General features: G+C 40.7%; 2 protein-coding genes across 3 annotated transcripts in view; both read left to right on the forward strand.

Annotated features, from left to right (window-relative positions):
* LOC138958148 (uncharacterized) overlaps nt 1–4,406 on the forward strand; it is a 12,189-nt gene extending 7,783 nt beyond the window's left edge. For both annotated transcript variants that reach the window (XM_070329229.1, XM_070329228.1), the window contains exon 5: nt 2,919–4,406. In XM_070329229.1, the coding sequence (XP_070185330.1) occupies nt 2,919–3,055 (137 nt within the window). In that variant the 3' untranslated portion in view covers nt 3,056–4,406. The remainder of the gene's footprint in view (nt 1–2,918) is intronic.
* Nucleotides 4,407–9,174: 4,768 nt separating this feature from the next.
* Nucleotides 9,175–20,607, forward strand: LOC138958149 (uncharacterized). The gene is made up of 5 exons (XM_070329230.1): nt 9,175–9,328; nt 17,046–17,373; nt 18,014–18,114; nt 18,787–18,864; nt 19,782–20,607. Exons 1-5 carry the CDS (start codon nt 9,277–9,279, stop codon nt 19,901–19,903), a joined length of 681 nt encoding a protein of 226 aa, XP_070185331.1. The 5' UTR covers nt 9,175–9,276; the 3' UTR covers nt 19,904–20,607.
* The last annotated feature ends 1,893 nt before the right edge of the window (nt 20,608–22,500 follow it).

The following is a 22,500-nucleotide window of genomic DNA, read 5'->3' on the forward strand; positions in this document are numbered from 1 at the left end:
GTCGGTCTGACACGTCAAAATCGGCCAGCACGAACAGAATCAAGCGCTGAATAGGGTTAATACACGATTTTAGCACAGTTCTGCACACTCTTTGTAGGATTTCATGCCGAGTGTTGGCAGAACGGGTGACTCTGACGTAACGGACAGACGGCCACCACCGACCGAGGAACACTGCTATGTTTCGCTCATGTTTAACTCTGCGCGCACAGTAGAACTCCTTATCAAAACCTCCAAAATTGTGAGAAGAACAGGTCTTCAAAAAGGCAGTCTGAAAATAAGAATAGATTTACATAGGTGTGTGTGTGTGTGTGTGTGTGTGTGTGTGTGTGTGTGTGTGTGTGTGTGTGTGTGTGTGTGTGTGTGTGTTTTCAGTACATTCAAGCCATTTAATCATCTTGACCTACAAAGATACTGACATGAGTTATACAAATAATGAAGGCAAAGGTCTAGAGGAAACGTGAAATGAAACCACACTTGTCTTATAAATAATAGGATCATTCTGTGTAAGTGACAGTGACGGAACATGCCTGCTGAAGTGGGTAAAAGTACTAGAAACATCGACTGAGATTAAGGTAAGTACACCGTGACTACAGATTATTGCCAAAGTAGGACAAGTACTCTTCAAATCTATTTCTGACAATGGAATCTGCATTGTGAAAACGCTTCTTATTGTCATTCATAATATATCCGTGTCGGAATGTAGAAGACATGTTTGTGTTTGTTCCGGCGAAAATGTGAATAAATCAGCAAGTACGGCCTGTGGTGTGTCTTGTTGGTGTCTATTGTCGGCAGCACAAAATACTTGAGTCCAGTTTCAAGTTACGTATAATATCAAGGGGGCACACCTACCTACCCAAATGATCGTGCAATATCGTTATGAAATCACGAACACTTGTAAATATTTTTTTCTTTATGAAAATTGGCATACCTGTGTGAAATTGAATGCTCTTTTTCATGGAATTTGTTATAAAGTGGTGTGACCGTAATGTATGTGCAGACAGCTAATTATTTGATGAAATACAGGTTTTAAAAGGTGGCAACATTTCCTACAGTTTTTTACACAATATTGACAACACCTTTAGCATGATGTTTTTTTGTGTTTGTTTTTTTAAATATATTTGGTGGTCATGATAAACAATGCAGTAGCTGGCTTCTGAACCTCCAGATTTGATAATGCTTTAGTTTTCTTGAAATTATGATTTTGTGTTCTGAAATACTGATTTTCGAAGTATATTTGCAAAGAACAAAAAATGATAATTTCAAGAAAACTAAAGCAATATCAGAAGGGCGCGTCCGGTAAAGGAGCAAGGATTCGGGTCTAGGAGAGGGGGAGTTGGAGAGGCAAATAGAGGAATAACCTAGTTGTGTTCCTAAGTACATGTACTGTTCTACTTGCTCTTGATTCTCACCGACAACCATCGTAGTCTTGGGATGGTTTTGTGGGGGACGGGGGAGGGGGTAGCAACAAGGAGGGAGGGTGGAGGCAGATAGAGGATGAACCTGTTTCTGTGCCTTAGTACCATTGCACTTGCACTCCTAACTGACTGACTACCCTCAAAGTCGTGTGGAGGGGTGTAAGTGGCAGACAAGAGGGGAGGGGGGGGGGGGGGGTAGAAAGATGCGGGATATACCTTTGTCTCTGACAACCTAACGGTCCTAGGATTTTTGGACCAAGAACGCGACACAGTTGTTGTATAAGCGCAAAGCGGTTGGACCAAAGATCACAGCTAGAAGGCGATTATGAAAGTTAACCGACATGTCTGGTCTTAATGGGACAGGCCTGTTTTCACATTAAATGGGATTTTGTATTTCGAGACAATCGTGACACCCAGAAACGTGATTCTGTTAGCGTAATCATCGTGACGTCTCGCAAAAATGCGATCCTGTATTTCGTTACTTTGATATTTTTTTTCAGACCAGAGACCGCGATGGGGTGTTTCTGTTTTCAAAAAAAAAAAAAAATGTGTTTGGATAAGAAAAATAAGCTGATGTCGATGTTTCAGACTGGTTTTTTTAAAAATATAATTTGGGTTTTTTAACAATCCGTTTTAAGACCGATGAACCTTTGAAACACGGAAATAAGAAATAACCGGTGTCCTTGTTTCAATCTGCTCGTTTACAGGTGAAAGCTGCTGGTGTAAGTTTCACAGCCCAAGAGTGTCTTTGTTGTTGTTTATAAAGAGATACGGTACCGATACAGGCACAGCTTTACGTTGACCTTACGAGTATTTTTCCACTGCTGATATGACATGATAAAAACATGTCTCGACATTCTTTATTACCTCGGGAGACTAAGGTAAGAAGTGACAGCACTTTTGCGTTTCGTATCATTCGCTTCAATGAAGTTTCATCGAACTTCGCTTTGCTTTTGACGTCAGAGATTTCACTGTAGATGGGAGGGCCAAGAAGAGACGTTTTTGGCGTTATCAATCGATGTCGTATTTTATCCATTGTTTTCCGCCAAAATGTCTCACCACTGCAATTTCTCCATGTGAGATAATAAAGTTTAATTTGATTTGTGTGTGTGTGTGTGTTTCGCTCATGGGCTGAAACTTATACGGCTTTTACGTGTATGACCGTTTTTACCCCGCCCTTTTGGCAGCCATACGCCGCTTTCGGGGGAAAATATGCTGGGTAATTTCGTGTTTCTATAACCCACCGAACTCTGACATGGATTACAGGATCTTTTCCGTGCGCACTTGGTCTTGTGCTTGCGTGTACACACGAAGGCGGATAAGGCACTAGCAGGTCTGCACATTAGTTGACCTGGGAGATCGGACAAATCTCCATCCTTAACCCACCAGGCGGCCGCGGCCGGGATTTGAACTCAAGGACTTCTGACTAGGAGGCCGATGTCTTATCCACCAGGCCACTGCGCCCGTCTGAAAATGTGATTTGATTTGATCTGTTTGTTACAGATCAGAGAGCGCGTCAAGGTGAGGGCATGAACACCAACCCTATGTCCTACGTGATGCCCATGGTCAACCGCTACCTCACCCCCCTGGTCATGGCCTACTATAGACTGTCCAGCCTCGGTAGCATGCTGGCCTTGTAATCACACACACACACACACACACACACACACACACACTCTCTCACACACACACACACACACTCTCACACACACACACACACACACACACACACACACAGAACTTGCTCTCTCCCACCCTTCTTGCTGTCCCTATTTCTTTCTGTTTTAAGATTGTTTCCCGCACAAAGAAAATTTGACTATCATCAGTCGTGTTCAGCGGCTATATTTTGGGTATCTTCAAGGCACATCAAAAAGAAATTCACGGAATTTTGTTTTGCGCACTCGAATATATTCCTGACATTAAAAAACAACCAAGAAAGATGTCTGTTCCTTCAGTAGCTGGCAACTGCAGTGCACAAAAAAAAAAAAAAAAAAAAAAAAAAAAAATATTAACTAGTTTTTATCGTTGAAAATTCAGCATGAAGCATGGCTCAAATAACCAGGAGAAAACTGAGAGTAATGTAAAACAAAGACGTGCCCAGCCTCGTTATGAATTTGACAAGCCTGAAGACAGATGTTAAAAGGTGTCATCATTAATGTCAGACGTTGCCATGAAAAGCTCGGCTGCATGACAGGGTGACGAATTAAGCTAAAGAGTGTGTGACCCGTTTTGGGGGGTTCTTATCTTAAACGTCTGAAAAGTGTGACTCTAATCATAGATACAGTACATCCATGTTATTTGCCTTAAATACAGTACATCAATTGTACTTGCAAATCTTACTCCCGCGTTGACAATATGTCATATCGGTTGAAGGGAAGTTAACAACGGCTAATCGTACCTCTTTTTCATGGTGTATTTATGACACATTCTTTAAAGTGACAGGTTGGAACACAAGGCAATGCCTCAGACCTTTTTTTGTTGTAATAGAAAGATCGATGAGTTAGTTAGATCAGTGAACTGTGGGTTAATTTGGTTTTGTTTTCTGGGGCTACTAAGGGATTTCTTTTCTTCATTTTTTTTTTGGTAAGAAGTGGTGATATTTAGCAAGAAGTTTCGACAAATAGATTTTCTTTTAATTGTTTATGTCATGGGTAGAGTTTTTATCCCATTTCTTGTATTTATAGTCTGGTAATATATAGCCTATTTAAACGGTCAAGGACAACAACAAAAAAACTCGACAAGCAAGCCAAGTGTAATGCTTGTACGAAACAAAACCACTGTTAAAAATGAAAACTTTACAATTCTATGCCGTATTTTCTACCAACTGCTGTCAGAATGAAAATAATTGTCCCTCTGTTTACACACCGGTGTAATGCTGTGCTGTAGAGGTAAAGAACAATGGAACGGGTGATGCCATATTTAATCAAGTTTTGGTTCAAAGTTCTGTAAAACTGCTGTATCAGGAAAGATGTGAATAAATTGAAACATGAATATGCCGATGTTTTGCAATGAGCGTGAATGGCGCACTTGTTCTTCCCCCCTCCCCCCTCCCTGTTTGTCTGTCTGTCTGTCTGTCTGTCTGTCTGTCTCTCTCTCTCTTTCTTGCCCCCTTCGCTCTCTCGCACTCTCTGTCCGTTCGTCTCTTTGTCTATCTGCATGTGTATCGCTCTCTCATTCTCTCTCTTTCCAACCCCTTATCTCTCTCTGTCTCTCTCTGACTCTCTCTGTCTCTGTCTGTCTGTCTGTCTGTCTGTCTGTCTGTCTGTCTGTCTGTCTGTCTGTCTGTCTGTCTGTCTGTCTGTCTGTCTGTCTGTCTGTCTGTCTGTCTGTCTGTCTGTCTCTCTCTCTCTCTCTCTTGCATATATTGGATGAAGAAAAAAAGAGCAAAATGATTGATCCAATCACACAAATCATGTCAGCTACCACAGTTTTAGGCAGACTATAGAAAAAATGCCCTTCATCTGGACCCAGCCATTTGACTGACGTACGTTAGTCACAAAAATTAGGTCACTGTGCTGTGTAACAGAGTGCATGCGTGAAAAAGATCGTTTTTTTGGCAAACACAAAAGTGTTTAGGCTTATTTTCATTTTTTTCCATTTTTCATTTTCATTACTTTATTGTCCCAACGCTGGGAAATTCGGGTCGCTTCCTCCCAGTGGAAAGCTAGCAGCAACGGAGTCGCGCTACCCAGGTGTCTGCGTGTTTAGGTGTATTCAGCCACCTGCACTTATGGCAGAATGACCAAGGTCTTTTACGTGCCATTGTGATGACACGGGGGTGGGACATGGCTTCCGTCTCTGGGTCTGCACATAAAGTTGACCCGTGTCCGTCCCGGCCCGAATTTGATCCTGCGACCTTCCGATCACAAGTCCAGTGCTCTACCAACTGAGCTACCGGGCCCCTTTTAAAGTTTGATTTCTCCTCTTTCAGACACTGTTTGTATTTTTTCCCTACACAAAGGCATTCGTGAGATATGTGCTTTCAAAAAAGGTATGTGTGTGTGTCAACACAACACAAAATTACATAAACAATCTGCACGCGAAACTTTCATCAAAAATCGAAAAAAATCGGGGTTTTTTTGCAAACACAAAAGTGTTTAGGCTTATTTTAAAGTTTGATTTCTCCTCTTTCAGACACTGTTTATTTTTTCTCGATACACAAAGGCATTCGTGAGATATGTGCTTTCAAAAAAGGTATGTGTGTGTGTCAACACAACACAAAATTACATAAAAAAATATGCACGCGAAACTTTCATCAAAAATCGCGCATCAGACACACTCTTTTTATCATAACTTTATTACATGTTTACCAATTATCTTGAAATTTTGCACACTTATTCTTTGATGTGGTATCCATGGCCGGTACCAAAATCAAGCAGATTGAAAGTAAACAGAGAAAATACAGGTATTTGTCTTTTATTATTGTACTAATATTTTTTCGAAAATTTGGCCCATGCGTTATGATAACAGTTCTGATGAGTACAAATACGATTTTGGTACCAGCCACAGGCAAGACAGTCAAAAGCAGTCATGAAAAAAATCAGACATGCTGATATAAATCCAAAGCCACTATGTTTCTGACAATTATGCCTTTTTTTTCGCACAATATAAAATATATGTTTATTATACATTTTTACTAAAAAAGCAAAGTTATATCACCAATTAGACTGTACAGATTTATTTTAGAACCCTTCCTGTAGGTCTTGGCCAAATTTGAAGTAAAAATACCCAATAGAACCTGAGATACAATTTGTTGCAATTTTGGTACCGGACCATAATTCACATTTTTTTGTTTTCCAAACGCAGCTGCTGCCAAGCCCCTTGTAAATAAAGACGAGTCAAATTGAGTTTGCAAGACGACGCTATAATGTACGACGATCACATCACGTGCGTTTATATATAAAGAATTTAAAAAAACGTGAGGACCACGAATAATCACATCTGTCTGTAAAGTTTATCTGTAGAATACAATATAGTTTATGGCATAGTATTGGGTTTAAAAGAGGAGTAATACTTTTTCAAAATCCGCACGCGCATTATTTGAATTATCTCCCGCACTGCATGTCTTGCACGCTTTACGTCAAACATGGCAAACACCAAATCACCAAGATACATGATTTTAAAAGAGATTGAAAGCCGAAAATGCCTTTTCATTGCACAAATAGAAAAAAAAGCACACACAAAAGAAAAGTCACAAGCGAACGGGAAACAAGAAGTGACTAGATACATTAATTAAAAGAATGATAAATGTGACAATCTAAGAGAAAACCCGTTACAAATCGCACGCATAACACACTCTTAATTTTTCCGAGGAAAGCCATAGGCCGGTAGAAATAATTATACAGATGTTTTCGTGTTGAGCTTTTTGGACTTTGCATAATTGTCTAATATCTGTGCTCGCCAAATGGTTTTTTTACGAAATAGAGAAAGAGATGCCAGCCTATGTTGTATGCAAACCCTGTATAGTCTGTCCGGGTGACCAGGAGAGGACGTTTTAAAATATTTTAAACAAATCAAATCAACTTTTTTTTATAGTGTCTAAGAATAAAAGTTGTTGAGGACGATTAGTACTATCTTGTATGAAAAGGGGAAAGCACTACTGTCCCTAAACATTACAAAATGCCTAAAGTCGAAAGATGTAGTACAAACAGGGGAGTAAAACGGAACAGCCGTTTTTGTGTGCCTGTGAGCTTAGTTCACATTTGCCGACTGACACAAACTTTCGCATTTGGCTTTTCTTATCTCGTAACTCCACACTAAATACCCCACTTCCCCTCTGAAGTATTGATGTACAACCCATGGCACTAACATTCATGTAGTCGTTTATAACTGAGGTTGAAAAATTCGCTTCATGACGAGACAAGTATAAATGCCATTCACCCAAACTGAAAACGTCGCTGCCGTCTGCTCGCTTTGTACGGATTAGCTGTTTTCTTTTCCTCCCCTTGTTGCATCTTAGTTCTTCAGTTGTTTCTAGTTTTCCGTTGATGTTGTGTTTTGGTCTTCTTCATAAGTAGTCTTGTTCAAAATTTAAAAAAACTCAAATTTCTTTTTGTTGTATACGAATGAACTAATAAAAAGCTGTTTAACAGCTGTGTTGTCAAATCGAGTTTTTTCCAAAGTCAGTGTGGCCCCTGCGCAAAACTAATGCGCATAAGAAACGGCGTCTGCTATCAAAACCTGAGATCAACGCATCGATGCAAAAACTGTCATTTTGTAAGTTTGGAACAACAAATAAAGGTCAGAACAGCTATATAATCGCTATTGTATTTTTAGCGTAGCAATAGGGTCCGATATTTAGACTCGAACAAGTATAATGCGACTCGTCTTCGATTCGTCGGCATTATACTTGTCTCGTCTAAATATCGGACCCTATTACTACGCTGAAAACACAATAGTAACAGTGTGTGTGTGTGTGTTAGGTTCAAGTTATTTTTTGTTTGCTTTGACAATAAGAATTTCCATAAACTTACCTTTCTTTTGTTTTCTTTTGTGTGTGGATTTTTTTTTGTTGAATTTGTTATTGTTGAGATGGCAACGTCAGCAGAATATATGTTTTAGCTCTTCATCAAAACAGTCGCGCCAGCTTACTTTTATCATTTCTGGATATAAAATACGTATAAGTCTAGTTTTCTGCGCTCCTTCGTTGTATACATCATAATTTTCATAGAATTGCAGGCACTGTTTAATAACATTTCCCCAAATTCATGGAAACTGTTGCAAGGTACCAAACGTTGAAGACGGAGACAACCATGGCAATGTGTTCAAAATGGAGATAGAAATATGATAAAAAGCGATATTTTTGACATTAAAATCCGACTCATTCCGTAAACGTAAGTTTCATCTTCAAGGGAAATAACTATATAGAAGGAATATTAAATTTTTTGAAAATGTTCTTGAATTCAACTCGCATTGTCAATACATTAACGAATGAACAACCGATGGATAAAATCAAAGAAAATACAAATGCTAATTCTAGTCGTCAAAGCAATCCAGGTTATAGCAAGGACTTACCCACAATGCGTGTTGATGCATCCTGCAATGAAAACGATGGTTCTCAACACTGAATGCAAGTGTCCGTGCTTTGGTCCCTTTAGCATCCTGACAAGGGAAGAACTGGGTGCCTAAATACTTGGTAAGTACAACGAACATTCTGCACATCGTGTGCAGAAAAGGTCATTTGGGTTTAAGTCCAAGAGAAATGACTTTCATTTCGTCATCCACTGTCGACAGAGGACTTAGGTCCACATTTTATTTACAAAAATGCTAACTGTATGTGTACCTGAGGAGGGGGTGGTGTGTGTGTGTGTGTGTGTGTGTGTGTGTGTGTGTGTGTGTGTGTGTGTGTGTGTGTGTGTTGTTGGCCTGACAGTCAATTACACTCCAGCCTTTTATCTCCCTTCTCCTCTCTCTCCCTCTCTCTCTCGCACGCACACACACACACACACACACACACACACACACACACACACACACACACGCACACGCACACACACACACACACACACACACACACACACACACACACACACACACACACACACACACACACACACACACATCCATAACTGCGAGAAGTAACAGAAGTGGGCCACTATGAAAAATCAACAACGAAAATGGGAGGGGAAGTGAAAGGTGGGTGGATATGGGTGTTCGACGTTTGTGATCCCGGAGGTGGGCTGGGGGCAGGGGCGTTTCAGGGGAGTAAATGGTGTCTTTTGAGAGGGGAAAAAGCCTTTGTGTGTGATTTTTAAATGTTTGCACAGCCACCCTTGTCAGGTATAAAAACTAGCAGGCTGCACCCACTGTTGCCACTGAAGGTCTAGCATTATCTGTAGGCAGGACACAGAAAGAAAACAAAATGTGGACTTGTGTGTTAGTTCTTGTTTTGGGTGTGACTGCTTTGGTGCAAGGTAAGTGTGGCTGAGTTGTCTGTGATATTTGTGTTTTTTATTGCAAAATTAGGTTTTAACAGATCTTAAAGATGCAATGCAGGACTGTCACAGCATTGCCAAAGCAACGATGTGTCTTTCGTGAAGCAGATTAGGGTATAAACAGTTAAAAGCCTTACACAACTATCTCACAACTATCTCACAGATTGCTACGCGTACCTTTAGTGTTGCCAGTCAAACGAAACTTAATCCGGTTTGTCATTTCGAATTTCCCGCCAACTTGTAACGAACATTTCCCGTGAACACGTTATGGGTTTGACGGCTGTGTGCGGTAAGCAAAAATGGACCCACATACCACTTTTTTTGTTTACGTAATCAAACACAATGTCTTGACGTAAAGTACCCACAATAAAAAGAATACCCCCTCTCGCCGAGATTAATAGACTCCCATGTAGACTTTTGATGTAATTAGTTCACATGCGGGATCTGATGTAAGCCTGAATGAGGGCCACGCTTTCCTGCCCGGAGAATGATCAAAATGACTTCGTAAAATACTGCAGTTTTTGACTCCGTACATGAAAGTCAATTACACATTAACATGCTTCCTTTTGAAACTTTGAGGTCGTCATCGTGGATTGACGCCCGACCAAAGCTAATTGAAGCCCGACGGAGCGAAGCGACGGAGGGCTTCAATTAGACTTTGGGAGGGTGTCAATCCACGATGAGGACCGAGTAGTTTCAAATGGAAGCATGTTAATGTTATTGTAATTCAATCTGACGACGATCTCTTTCCTGCTTTCATGCGATGGTAAACAGACAGAATTGGTTCTGTTCTGTTTACACACTACTTTCAGTCCACCTACCTGCAAGGGTCAAGTACCAAGAAATATGTCTCTGTATTCCTATTTTATCACTCTGCTCCTGTCTTGTTTTCTTTCACATACATTTTCCCTTCTTTTTTGACGGGTTTCTGGACAGCAAACTCTAAAACAAGTTCTTGTCATCACAATAGCGATCTTTGGAATTGACTGACGTAGTCCGAAAGAATTCATGCATCAACTTACGTCACATGAAAATTATGGATCGTTTACAGACAGACGACGGGAGGGTATTTAATACACAGAAAGAGATTATGAAAGAACAAGTACGATTTTTTAAAGACTCATATGAAAAAAGTGCGGAATTTAACCAGATGAGCGCAAACGAATTTGTACAAGATTTAAATATACCATTTCTCTCCAATGACCAAAAAGGTGAATTGGACTCGGAGATTACCAGGAAGGAATTAACTATTGCCCTTAAATTATTAAATAACGATTCAGCCCCAGGTCTTGATGGTCTCACTACCTGTTTTTATAAAGTATTTTGGTTGAAGATAAGGGATGTAGTTCATGCCTCATTTGTAGCATCATTTGTTAATGGCGAATTATCGCCCACTCAAAAACAAGCTGTTCTGACCTTAATTCATAAAGGTAAAGATTTACCTAGGGACGATCTCGGCAATTGGAGACCAATATCTCTGACAAATACAGATTACAAGATAATTGCAAAATGTTTAGCATTGCGACTTTCCACTGTAATAGGTGATATTATTCATGAAAATCAAGTTGGCTTTATGAAAGGAAGAAAAATAAGTAACATGATTAGACTCATTGATGATACCATAGATATTATGAACACAATGGATAAACCTGGAGTTTTATTAGCAGTTTACGTTCGACGTGCCTTTGATTCCATATCCAAAGATTATATTTTGTTTGCATTTGATAAATTTGGTTTTGGGGATAACTTTAAAAAATGGGCTTCTGTCCTGATGAACAATAGTCAAAGTTGTATTAATTATACAGGGTGGATATCCGAACCATTTCCTGTGGAAAATGGCATTCGTCAAGGATGTCCATTCTCGCCAATGGCTTTTGTTATTGCCCTTGAAATGTTGGCGAACAAGATTCGATCTGATGAAGCTATTAAGGGTATCCATCTGCCTATGTCACCCTTAGAGGTATCACCAATCACGGTCCTAAAACTGCTATTATATGCTGATGACGTCACTCTTTTTTTGCATGATAAAATAGATCTAGAAAGGGCGTTATACATTTTGAATATATTTAAACGTTTTTCCAACTTGGAAGTGAATGTTAACAAAACGGAAGCCATGTGGATAGGGTCCAAAAAGTTGTGTACAGATCAGTATTTTGGTCTTAAATGGAAACGTAAAGTAAAAATTGTTGGAATTATTTTTCCAAACAATATACCCGCATCGTCTTTAGAGGAAAACTGGTCAAAGAAAATTCAACGAATACAACAAATAATCGCCAATTGGTCAAAAAGAAATTTAAGTATACAAGGTAAAATTTGTATTGTTAAAACCTTTCTTATATCTCAATTCGTTTATATTTTCCAGTCTCTGGCAGTACCTCATCATGTGTTACACCATATCAATTCCATTTTGTTTAGGTTTATTTGGAAGAAAAAGTATTCAAATAGGCGCGCATTTGAAAAAGTAATCAATCAATCAATCAATCAAAATGAAGCTTATATAGCGCGTATTCCGTGGGTACAGTTCTAAGCGCTTGTCAAAGAGTTGTCAACATAGGACTAACAAAGAAACTAACATCTTCAGACGGACACGAACCCTATCACACACTAGCAAACCCTGGTAAACATAGAACAAACAACTGTTTAACAACGATGTACACATCAATAGCTAGGTCCAAACAAAATAATATTAAGCACAAAGAAAACACCTCTCACAGAGCACAGCACAAGAATGTCTTTTGGGGCACAACACATCACGTCGAGCATGAAAGTCGCAGCCAGCTACGGGAAGAACTGAGTCTTCAACCTACTCTTGAACGCGTCAAGAGAGGGGCTCTGGCGAAGCTCAAGCGGCAGGGAATTCCAGACGGACGGGCCCGCGGAAGGGAATGCACGCTGACCAGCAGATGCGAGTTTCGAGCGAGGGATGTGGAGGCGGAGAGGGTCAGCAGCAGAACGAAGGGGACGGTCGGAGGGCTGCGTGTACTTGATGATGAAGGAGATGTGTGTCTGCATGGAGAGAGTGGAGTCGAGAAAGACGCCAAGGCTCTTGACAGCAGGGGAGAATGGAACAGTCGCGTCATCCAGCTGGAGGTCGGTCACAGTGAGGGAAGCAATCTTCTGTCGTGTTCCAACGAGAAGGGCCTCCGTCTTCTCACTGTTCAGCTTCAACTTGTTCTCAGTCATCCAGTTCTTGATGTCAGTGAAACAACTGGAGATGGATCCAAGGAGATCGTCAACGTCCTCCGGCTTGGCGCTGTTCTGGAGCTGCGTGTCATCGGCAAAGGAGTTGTAGTTCAGGCCGTGGCGTTCGATGACCAGGGAGAGGGGTTGGGTGTACAGGGTGAAAAGGACAGGGCCGAGGACAGATCCTTGTGGGACGCCGAAGCGGACAGGGACAGGCTGAGAAGAGAACGAATCAGTGGTGACAGTCTGAGAGCGGTTCTGGAGGTAGTTCCGGAACCAAGAGAGGGCGGTGTCGTGAATGCCGAACGTGGAACTGAGGCGATCGACGAGTAGCTGGTGGTCGATCGTGTCGAAGGCCGCGGAAAGGTCCAGCAGCACAAGGGCAGAGACGAGACCGCTATCTGTTGCGTTCAGGAGGTCCGTGGTGATTCGCAGGAGCGCCGTCTCGGTGCTGTGGTGAGGGCGGTACGCTGACTGATACACTGGCATCAGCGAGTTCCGAGACAGGTGGGCGCTCAACTGCTCCAGGATGATACGCTCCAGAAGCTTGGAGAGGAAGGGCAGGTTGGACACAGGACGGTAGTTCTTCAACTCGTTGACGTCAAGGCCGGGTTTTTTGATGAGTGGGCGGACAACGGCAGACTTGAAGCAGTCGGGAACGACGCCTGTGGCCAGGGAGATGTTTATGATATCTGTGATAGACGGCAGGAGCTTGTCCAGACACTTGGTGAAGAGGAAGCCTGGCAGGGGGTCTAGCTCGCAGGTCTTGATGGCCGTCTTGGTGATGAGTCGCTTGACGTGGTTTTGAGTGACAGGCTGAAAGCACGTGAGGGGGGAGCCGGAGAAGGAAGGGGAGGGTGGTGACGGGACGAAGGGCTGCTGATCGAGTGTTTTTCGAAGCTTGTCAATCTTGTCCTTGAAGAACTCCGAGAATAACTCCGGGATATCCTGTGGTGGGTGAGCAGTGGGTAAGGGGGAAGCGGGGGAGGAGCCCAGGAGAGAGGACATGATGGAGAACAGCTCCCTGGATGATGAGGCGTTGACGATGCGGTCGTGGAAGTGCTCGACCTTGGCAGCAGTGATGGCTTGCGTGACTCGAAGCACCGCATCCCTGAGAATCTGCTTAAGACGAACAGTTATGTGTAAAGAAAAAGATTATGGTGGTTTGAATATGATAAACGTAGTAGATATGCACAATTCATTTATGATTTCCTGGCTTGTTAATTTGCATAACTCCACACAAAAGTATTGGTCTGTTATTCCAAGATATTGTCTGGCATGTCTGGGCATTGGTTTATCGTGCTTTGACTCAAATGCATCTTCGAAAACGATGAATGGCCTCAATAGTTGCAGATCATTGTTTTGGAAACAAGTGTTATTAACTTGGCTTGACAATAAAAGTGTTTTCTGTGAAAAGTATAATTTTGAACCAGTACATTTGAAGGACCAATGCATTTGGAACAATATGAATATTCAATTTAAACATAAATGCCTATTTTTTAAAGATTTTATAAAACATAATATCTCATTTGTAAAGGATGTTATGAATGAAAATGGTATTATTATTTCTTTTGAAGATTTATGTGAAAAAGTGGGTTATACACCATCCAGACAGTTTGAATATAATGCATTATGCACAGCACTAAAATCCAGACGCACAGACACATTACCATATCAATATTTTACATTGCAGGATTTCATTATTAATGGTGGAAAAATAACAGCAAAGTTTATTAGAGCATGTTTAGTTGATCTTGATGTCCAGATTCCGAGTGCCTGTGATTTTTGGAAACGAAAACATAATGTAGATTTGGATAAAAGAAACTGGTTATTGGCTGTTAACAGCACAAAAGAAGAAAGATTACGTCTGCTGCACTGGAAATTATTACATAGAATATATCCAACCAATATTTTATTAAACAAAATGGGATTACGAACATCGAATAAATGTGAATTTTGTAATAAATTAGACACTCTTGAACATTTCTTTTTTAGTTGCCAAGAGGTGATGAAGGGTTGGAAAATATGTAAAGATTTTGTTTAAATAAGAAAATACATGTTGCCATTATTTTGAATGAAGAAAATGTATTTTTGGGTTATTTTAGGGAAAGTTTGAAAAATGATTATATTTATTTTGTGAATTATTGTATTTTAATCACCAAAATGACCATTGGAAAATTTAAATATGGGAAAAAGTTAGATTTGGGTGTATTATTGGAAACTGAGCTGAACATTAGGAATAAATTTATGTTATGATTATTTTTATTTATTTACTTAAACATATTAGTTTACTGATAAAGCTTGTTGATTTAAAAATGTACACATTTGACTGAGAAAAGAAAAGACCTATGAAGAAGGTTTGCTCCAAGCCACACACGAAAAAATAAAAATAAAAAATAAAAAATAAAAAGGCAAAAAATAATTGTAGTAGCAAACCTGCATGCAACTGAGGTTAAACAACAACAACAAAAAAAACAAAAAAAAAAAAAATTACGTCACGTATTCGACGTCATCACTTCGCATACCTTATGGTCTCTGTATTTCGTTGGCCTTCATATTTCCTACTTGCAAAATGACCCTAAAAGCTAACCGAGACTAGTTGAGGTTGTATCAATGCACCTCGCCAGCAGGTGGTTAATGGCTTTTTTAGCGAGTGGTTATCGACAATTAATGACCGGTAATTTTTAATGAGTTGGGGCATTCTGACCAATCACAGGATCTGTTTCATTAAAACGCCAACTTGATTGAATTACAATAAAAACATGGTATTTGTTTCAAAGCCTGAGGCATGACTGAAAGCCCCAAGGGCTCCGTGCACCTGGACGTGACAAGTTCAGTCACGTATTTAAATTTTATTTTCAACATTAACCACGATGTGTTTTCACTGTTCCTATTCAGTTGGTTATTACTCCAAGTTCGTTGGTATGTAACTGCTACTGTGCTGCTGCTGCTGGTGATGATGATGATGATGATGATGATGATGATGATGATGATGATGATGATGATGATGATGATGATGATGACGACTGGTTGACCGATTAGATTAACGACGGCAATGACCATTACAAGACGACATATGAATGATACACGGGATTACTGGGAGATGGGAAGTTATTGGGTCTACTTCAGAATCAGTGATACCCTTCCTTTCATTAAAGCTATGCATTAAAGCGTTCTTCTTTATCCCTGATGCTTCCATCAACTACATGAACAATAAATTCCTTCTTGTGTACGCGATCTTGTTCAGCCCTATAGATCTGTACAGGATTTTAGATGAGCTACGAGAACATCTTTCAATGAAAGATCTACCAAAAGTGAACAGTTTCATGTAAAGAGTGGCAATTGTGTGTTAAAATTACTTCGTGACAAATGCGTCAATCAGTTCACTTCAGCAAAACCACAAAAATCAACCATGCTGTTTATTTGTGGTATATGTCCAAGTAAAACTATATGCTCTAATTCTACGAAAAAAACACCTGAACAGGCCTGTGGTGTAATATCTGACTGAACGGTGTGGGTTCGTTTTTTACATTTAGTCAAGTTTTGACCAAATGTGTTAACATAGACGGGGAATCGAGACGAGGGTCGTGGTGTATGTAAAGATACAGAAAAGCGTGCTATCCTGCTCAGCGCAACCACTACCGCGCTATACTGGCTAGTCAATGTCACTGCCTTTTCCACGAGCGGGAAACTGACAATGCTATACGGTCTTGGTGAATAAATGCAGTGCGTTCAGTTTCATTCTGTGAGTTCGGCAGCTTGACTAAATGTAGTAATTTCGCCTTACGCGACTTGTTTTACAATCTTCTAGGACAATCTATCTTCCTGATAGAACTGCCTCACAATTTGTCAGCAGTATTTGCTTTTCGTTGCTTTTTTCTATGCGCAATTTTTCAGTTTTTTTCTTTTCTTTTGTATTTTTTTTTCTCGGTCAGTCCTTAACAAGATTACTAAACGCAAAGATGAATATTCTATACAAAGGGAGTTGTTTCCATGATGTACTAAAAGGTGCATGTCCTATTGGAAAGCTAGTCGTGTAAAGCGATATCAAAACATCTGATCAATCTGTTGGCCAAAACATCAAAACTGAGCTTACAAGACTAGTCTAAATCGAGACAAGTCATGGCTGACCGAAACCCGTCTACCGAGACAACGCTGTATGTCTATGTGTGTGTGTGTGTGTTTGTGAGTGTGTGTGTGTGTGTGTGTGTGTGCGTGCGTGCGTGCGTGTGTGTGTGTGTGTGCATATATATATATATATATATATATATGTGTGTGTGTGTGTGTGTGTGTGTGTGTGTGTGTGTGTAACCAATGTATGTATACGGGTATGTACGTGAGTATGCGTGTGCATATGTGTTATTTTCTGTCTCTCTGTCTGTCTGTCTGTCTGTGTCTGTGTCTGTCAGTCTGTCTTGTCTGACTTGATCTAAACGTCCATCTCTCAACCCAACCTTCTGTACATCCGTTATATTCTCTGTCTACCGCTGTCTTTATCTACATGTATCTACAGCCCAACTGCAGCAGTCTGGCCTGATGGACATCCTTGGCGGCAACAACAACAATCCACAACAACAACAGCGAACACAACAACAACCAGGAGCACCCACCAACACCATGTTCAACATTAACGCTGTGCCCAACGGTGTGGGTCAGCGCTCGTTCAACACGGGATTCGGCAACAACGCCAACACAGCTAACACCAGGCCCTACTGTCGCCAGACAGAGAAGAGGCAGCTGTTCGACAACTGTGCCATGACCTTCGGAATGGCGCACATGAATCAATTCAGCTACCTCCAAGCCAACCGTCCCTACTGCCGTGTGAACGTCTTCAGATGCTCGTGAGTAAGATCGGATTTACGGTGGAATGTGTTGAACAAGAGGTGATCTGAATGGTTTGGAATTCCAATACGCATATTCCTTATCCTCCATTAGAAATTTCTTAAGTGGTTCAGAGAAAATCACAGTGTTTCCCCAGTCCATCCTGGTTTTTTTAGGGCCATCTAATTAGGAGTGATCAATGGCAAACGCAGTTGTATGAGGCTAAATGAAAGACATGACCCCCAACCTATGTGTTCAGTGTTCTTGAATAAAAGTAAATCATAATAATTGTTTGGTAATCGTCTCCAATCAGTCCAATGGGCTTATGTTTCCGTTCGTACCAACTGAATGCTAAAGTCAGACCAACGCTTTATTCCTTGTTTTATCTCAACTGACAGAGGACGAAGTGATTTGCAATCACCTGCGCTTCTAATTGAGTTTTTTTTTATTGTGTGGAAACTGTGTGTATTTTATCTCAATATATATGTGGTAACTCTGTAGGTTTTCACATTGTACCTGTATGTAAATTGTTTGGATAGTCACTGTATTTAACTGTACTAATTGGATTTAATTGTGTGCGTGAGTGTACATTACTATCATTGTTTTTGTTATAACTTTGCGGAGGGTGATATACTGAATGTATTACCCTCTCGATTGCAGTCACGTGGACACGTTGGTTCGCTGCCTCAACAGTCAGCCGCAGACTGCGATCAGCAACGCCTGCTGGCTCGACAAGGAAAATGCTCTCACCGAGTTCCTCCGTGAGTGTGTCTTGTCTCTTTGTTTGCCTGTCGCTCAGTATGTCGTTCTGTTCAATCGCATGCCTGTCCTTCTAGCTTTGTCTTTCTGTGTATTCGTGTGTATGTCTGCATAAGCCGTATACTGTCGCGTCTTGATGATAATATCGTTTATTTAACGTCACTCTGTAAAAACATTGCCGACATTTGTCTTATGTCGCGTGTGTGTGTTTATGTTTCTTCTGTTAGTTTTCCGGATGTTCTGTGCGACTGTCAGTTTTTCCTGTGATTTTGATTTCGTTAATTGTGATCACATTTTTAGAGTAAACAATACTTTTCTATATATTTTCAAATTCTTGTACATACATACATACATACATATATACGTATACACATACACCACACTCTCGTCTCGATTCCCCGACTATGTTAAAACATTTAGTCAAAACTTGACTAAATTTAAAAACAAGAAAGGTATGATATTGGAATGTTATATTTATAGCAAAACAAAACGCTACGTTCACTGATCTTCGACCCAGCGGTCGTTTTCGTTGACAGAAGGGAAAAGCATTTACATTGCATAAAATAAACGTATCTGACAAATTTTCCATAACCTCGCTCGGAAGACACAAGCAATATTATTTGTTTTTATTTGTTTTTAGATTTTTGTTGAAATCGCCGTTCTTCTGTCTTCAGATAACTACCAAATACCTTGCCAGTTCCAGGACATTAAGAACCAGTGTCAGAATAACTCGGTCGATTTTTTGACTGTTGGTGAGTACACAGTAGTTTGACTGATAGTTGTGGGATGGATAGATGGCTGGATATATGGATGGAAGGAGGGCGGTTGAAAAGAATATAATATGGAAGGATGGATTGCGGGACGGAGGGAGGAAAGGTGGATGGATGGACTGATTTGGAGAAGGAGGAGGAGAGAGATTGAAGGATTGATGGATGGAAGAAGGGAGAGAGGGATGGAGGGCTAGACGGATGGAGATACAGATGGATGTTAATTTAGAAGGAGGGATAGGTGGGTGGAGGAAGAGATAGGTATATGGAAAGATGGTGTCGGGAGGATGGGTGGATGGGCGGAGGGAGAGAATGATGGGTGATCTGAGAGAGATAGATCAATACAGTGAGGGATGGAGGGATCGATGGATTAAGTGGGGGGGGGGGGGGGTGGGTGCGTGATTGAGGACAAGAAGGAAATATGGGGAGATGGATGGAGAACGTTTCGGAGGGATGATGATGATGATGATGATGATGATGATGATGATGATGATGATGATGATGATGGAACATTATTTTCCAAGGATAGAGGTTTATGGCTACGCCTTTTCTTAGAACATGTCCTTAAAGGGAGGGAGGGAGAGATAAAGGAATGGCGGGAAGAAAGGAGGAAGAAACAGATGGGGGGTTCGAGGAAGGGACGGACAGGACAGAATGATTAACCAATCGGCTTGTTGCTTTGACTATGGATTATACATGACTTTTCCAATTGTAAAGATTTGTGATAAGTATAATTATCTGCATGCGTGTTCAATATTAGATTACATTTGTTGCTGTGTGGTTTATAAGCCCCCCCTGGGGCCAAACCCTTATCAAAATGTTGTGAAACTTTAAAATCAATATTTCCTTTCAACGCCTTCAAAAAGTGACCGTTCAGACATGATCGTTTTGTATTGTTTCAGAGCAAAGACCGCGTTCAGGAGTTGGGATCAACAACCACCCCATGACATTCCTCATGCCAATCATTCGGCGTATCGCCATGCCTCTCCTCATGATGTACCAGATGGGAGGACTCGCGTTCTAACCACCCCTTCCACTCACTTGACTTGCCTGCACTTTGTGTTAGCCAAGAGACCATTTCACCACCTACATCCTCTTCTCCAGTTTTAGGATACAGTTGCCCTGGTGTAAATATAGTACCTGAAGATACACTACCTTGAGATATAGTACCTTGGATAGCCCAAGGGTAGAATTCTCACCTACAACCTCTTCTCCAGTTTTAGGATGCGGTTGCCCTGTTGTAAATATAGTACCTGAAGATATACTACCTTGAGATATAGTACCTTTAGTACCTTGGGTTGCCCAGGGGTCGAATTCTCACCTACAACCTTTTCTCAAGTGTTGGGATGCTAAGAGAGAATTTCTCCGGTTATAGGATGCGGTTGCCCTGTTGTAAATATAGTACCTGAAGATATACTACCTTACGTTATGGTACATTTAGTACTTTGGGTAGCCCAGGGGTCGAATTCTCACCTACAACCTTTTCTCAAGTATTGGGATGCTAAGAGACGATTTCTCCCAACCTGTTCTTCAGTTTTATGATGCGGGTGTCGTTTTCGAGATACATTACTTAAAGATATACTACCTTTCGCACATTAACTAGCACAAGGTTGAAATTGACAGCAACAGCCTTTTTTCCATGCTTTGGAGAAAATGGATTTGAGCCTCCTGGTTTTTTTTGTCACTTTCTGACGATCATTGGAAGAATTAAACCATCTTGCAAACATTCTCATTGCGTTCCTTTTCGTATTTGTATTATTATTAGCATAGAACATTAAAGAATAGTATTGAGGAAGAATATTGATTCCGAGGGTAAGGTGCCGTACGCACAATATGCTGCGCAGAAGTAAACAATGTATTCCGAGGGTAAAGTGCAGTACTTTAAATAAGCCGCCAATCAGGAACAGATGATGTTCTACCTCGACATTAGGCAGCCATACGCCGCTCTCGGGGGATGAATGCTTGGAATGTTCGTGTTTCTATTTAGGGTGCGCTTGATTTTGTACAAATGAACCCAATATCATGAAAAGTCAAAATCCTATTTGAAGCTAAATAAGTGCATGCACAGAAAAATCTTGACAAGTAAGAAATATGTTTGTATTTTTGTTATCTTAAGCTTAACCTAATACTGTGCCGGACAGAAACGTTAGCATCGTATCTGTTTTAGCTCTTCGGTTTTAAACAAAGCTTATGCTTTGTAATCTCCAACGCACTTCGTCGACCAAGTCTTCACAAAACTCGAAAGAATTGAAAATGTTGTGTCCACATAATTCTAATCAAATTATTCATCAAAGAAGAGGCGTGCCAACAAAGTATATTCAGTTCTTGACATAAAATCCGTATTAGTCTAGCTTTCTGCGCTCCTTCGCTGTGTACTTTCTTTCTTTCTTTATTTGGTGTTTACCGTCGTTTTCAACCACGAAGGGTTATATAGCGACGGGGAAAGGGGGGATAGAGCCACTTGTCAATTGTTTCTTGTTCACAAAAGCACTAATCAAAAATTTGCTCCAGGGGCTTGCAACGTAGTACAATATATTACCTTACTGGGAGAATGCAAGTTTCCAGTACAAAGGACTTAACATTTCTTACATACTGCTTGACTAAAATCTTTACAAAAATTGACTATATTCTATACAAGAAACACTTAACAAGGGTAAAAGGAGAAACAGAATCCGTTAGTCGCCTCTTACGACATGCTGGGGAGCATCGGGTAAATTCTTCCCCCTAACCCGCGGGGGGTTTCGCTGTGTACATAATGTCATAAAATTGCAGGTAATGTTCAAGAACATTTCCCCAAATGTATGGAAACTGTTGCAAAGTACAAAACTTTGAAGACGGAGACAGCCGTGACAATGTGTTAAAATGGAGATAGAAATATGATAAAAAGCGAATTTTTGACATTGAGATCCGATTCATTCCGTAAACGTAAGTTTCATGTTCGAGAGAAATAACTTTTTCGAAGAGAGAGTTCATTTTTGAAAATGTTCTTGAATTTTACTCGCATTGTAAATACAGAACAACGAATGAACAACCGATGAAAATAATCAAAGAAAATACAAATGCTAATTCTAGTCTTCAAAGCAATCCAGGTTATAGAAATGACTTACCCACAATGCGTGTTGATACATCGTGCAATGAAAACGATGGTTCTCAACACTGAATGCAAGTGTCCGTGCTTTGGTCCCTTCAGCATCCTGACAAGGGAAGAACTGGGTGCCTAAATACTTGGTAATTAAAACGAACATTCTGCACATCGTGTGCAGAAAATGTCATTTGGGTTTAAGTCGAAGAGAAATTACTTTCATTCCGTCATCCACTGTCAACAGAGGACTTAGGTCCACATCTTATTTATAAAAATGCAGATTTTTGTTTTACCTTCGTGGCGTGTGTGTGGGGGTGGGATGGGGGTGTGGATTGTGTGTGTGTGTGTGCGGGGGGGGGCGTGTGTGTGTGCGTGCGTGTGTGTGTGTGTGTGCGTGCGTGCGTGTGTGTGTGTGTGTGTGTGTGTGTGTGTTTTAAGTCTACACTGATGACATGACAGTCATGCAATTACACTCCAGCCTTGTATCTCCCTTCTCCTCTCTCACCCTCTCTCTGGGTGCCTAAATACTTAGTAATTAC

This window comes from Littorina saxatilis, linkage group LG2, assembly GCF_037325665.1.
Source record: "Littorina saxatilis isolate snail1 linkage group LG2, US_GU_Lsax_2.0, whole genome shotgun sequence".
Classification (NCBI taxonomy): domain Eukaryota; kingdom Metazoa; phylum Mollusca; class Gastropoda; order Littorinimorpha; family Littorinidae; genus Littorina; species Littorina saxatilis.

Coding starts and splice junctions, on each gene's coding strand:
- LOC138958149 (XM_070329230.1), top strand. CDS start 9,277: ATGTGGACTTGTGTGTTAGTTCTTGTTTTGGGTGTGACTGCTTTGGTG. Junction 17,374..18,013: donor GTGAACGTCTTCAGATGCTC/GTGAGTAAGATC, acceptor TCTCGATTGCAG/TCACGTGGACACGTTGGTTC. Junction 18,865..19,781: donor GGTCGATTTTTTGACTGTTG/GTGAGTACACAG, acceptor GTATTGTTTCAG/AGCAAAGACCGCGTTCAGGA.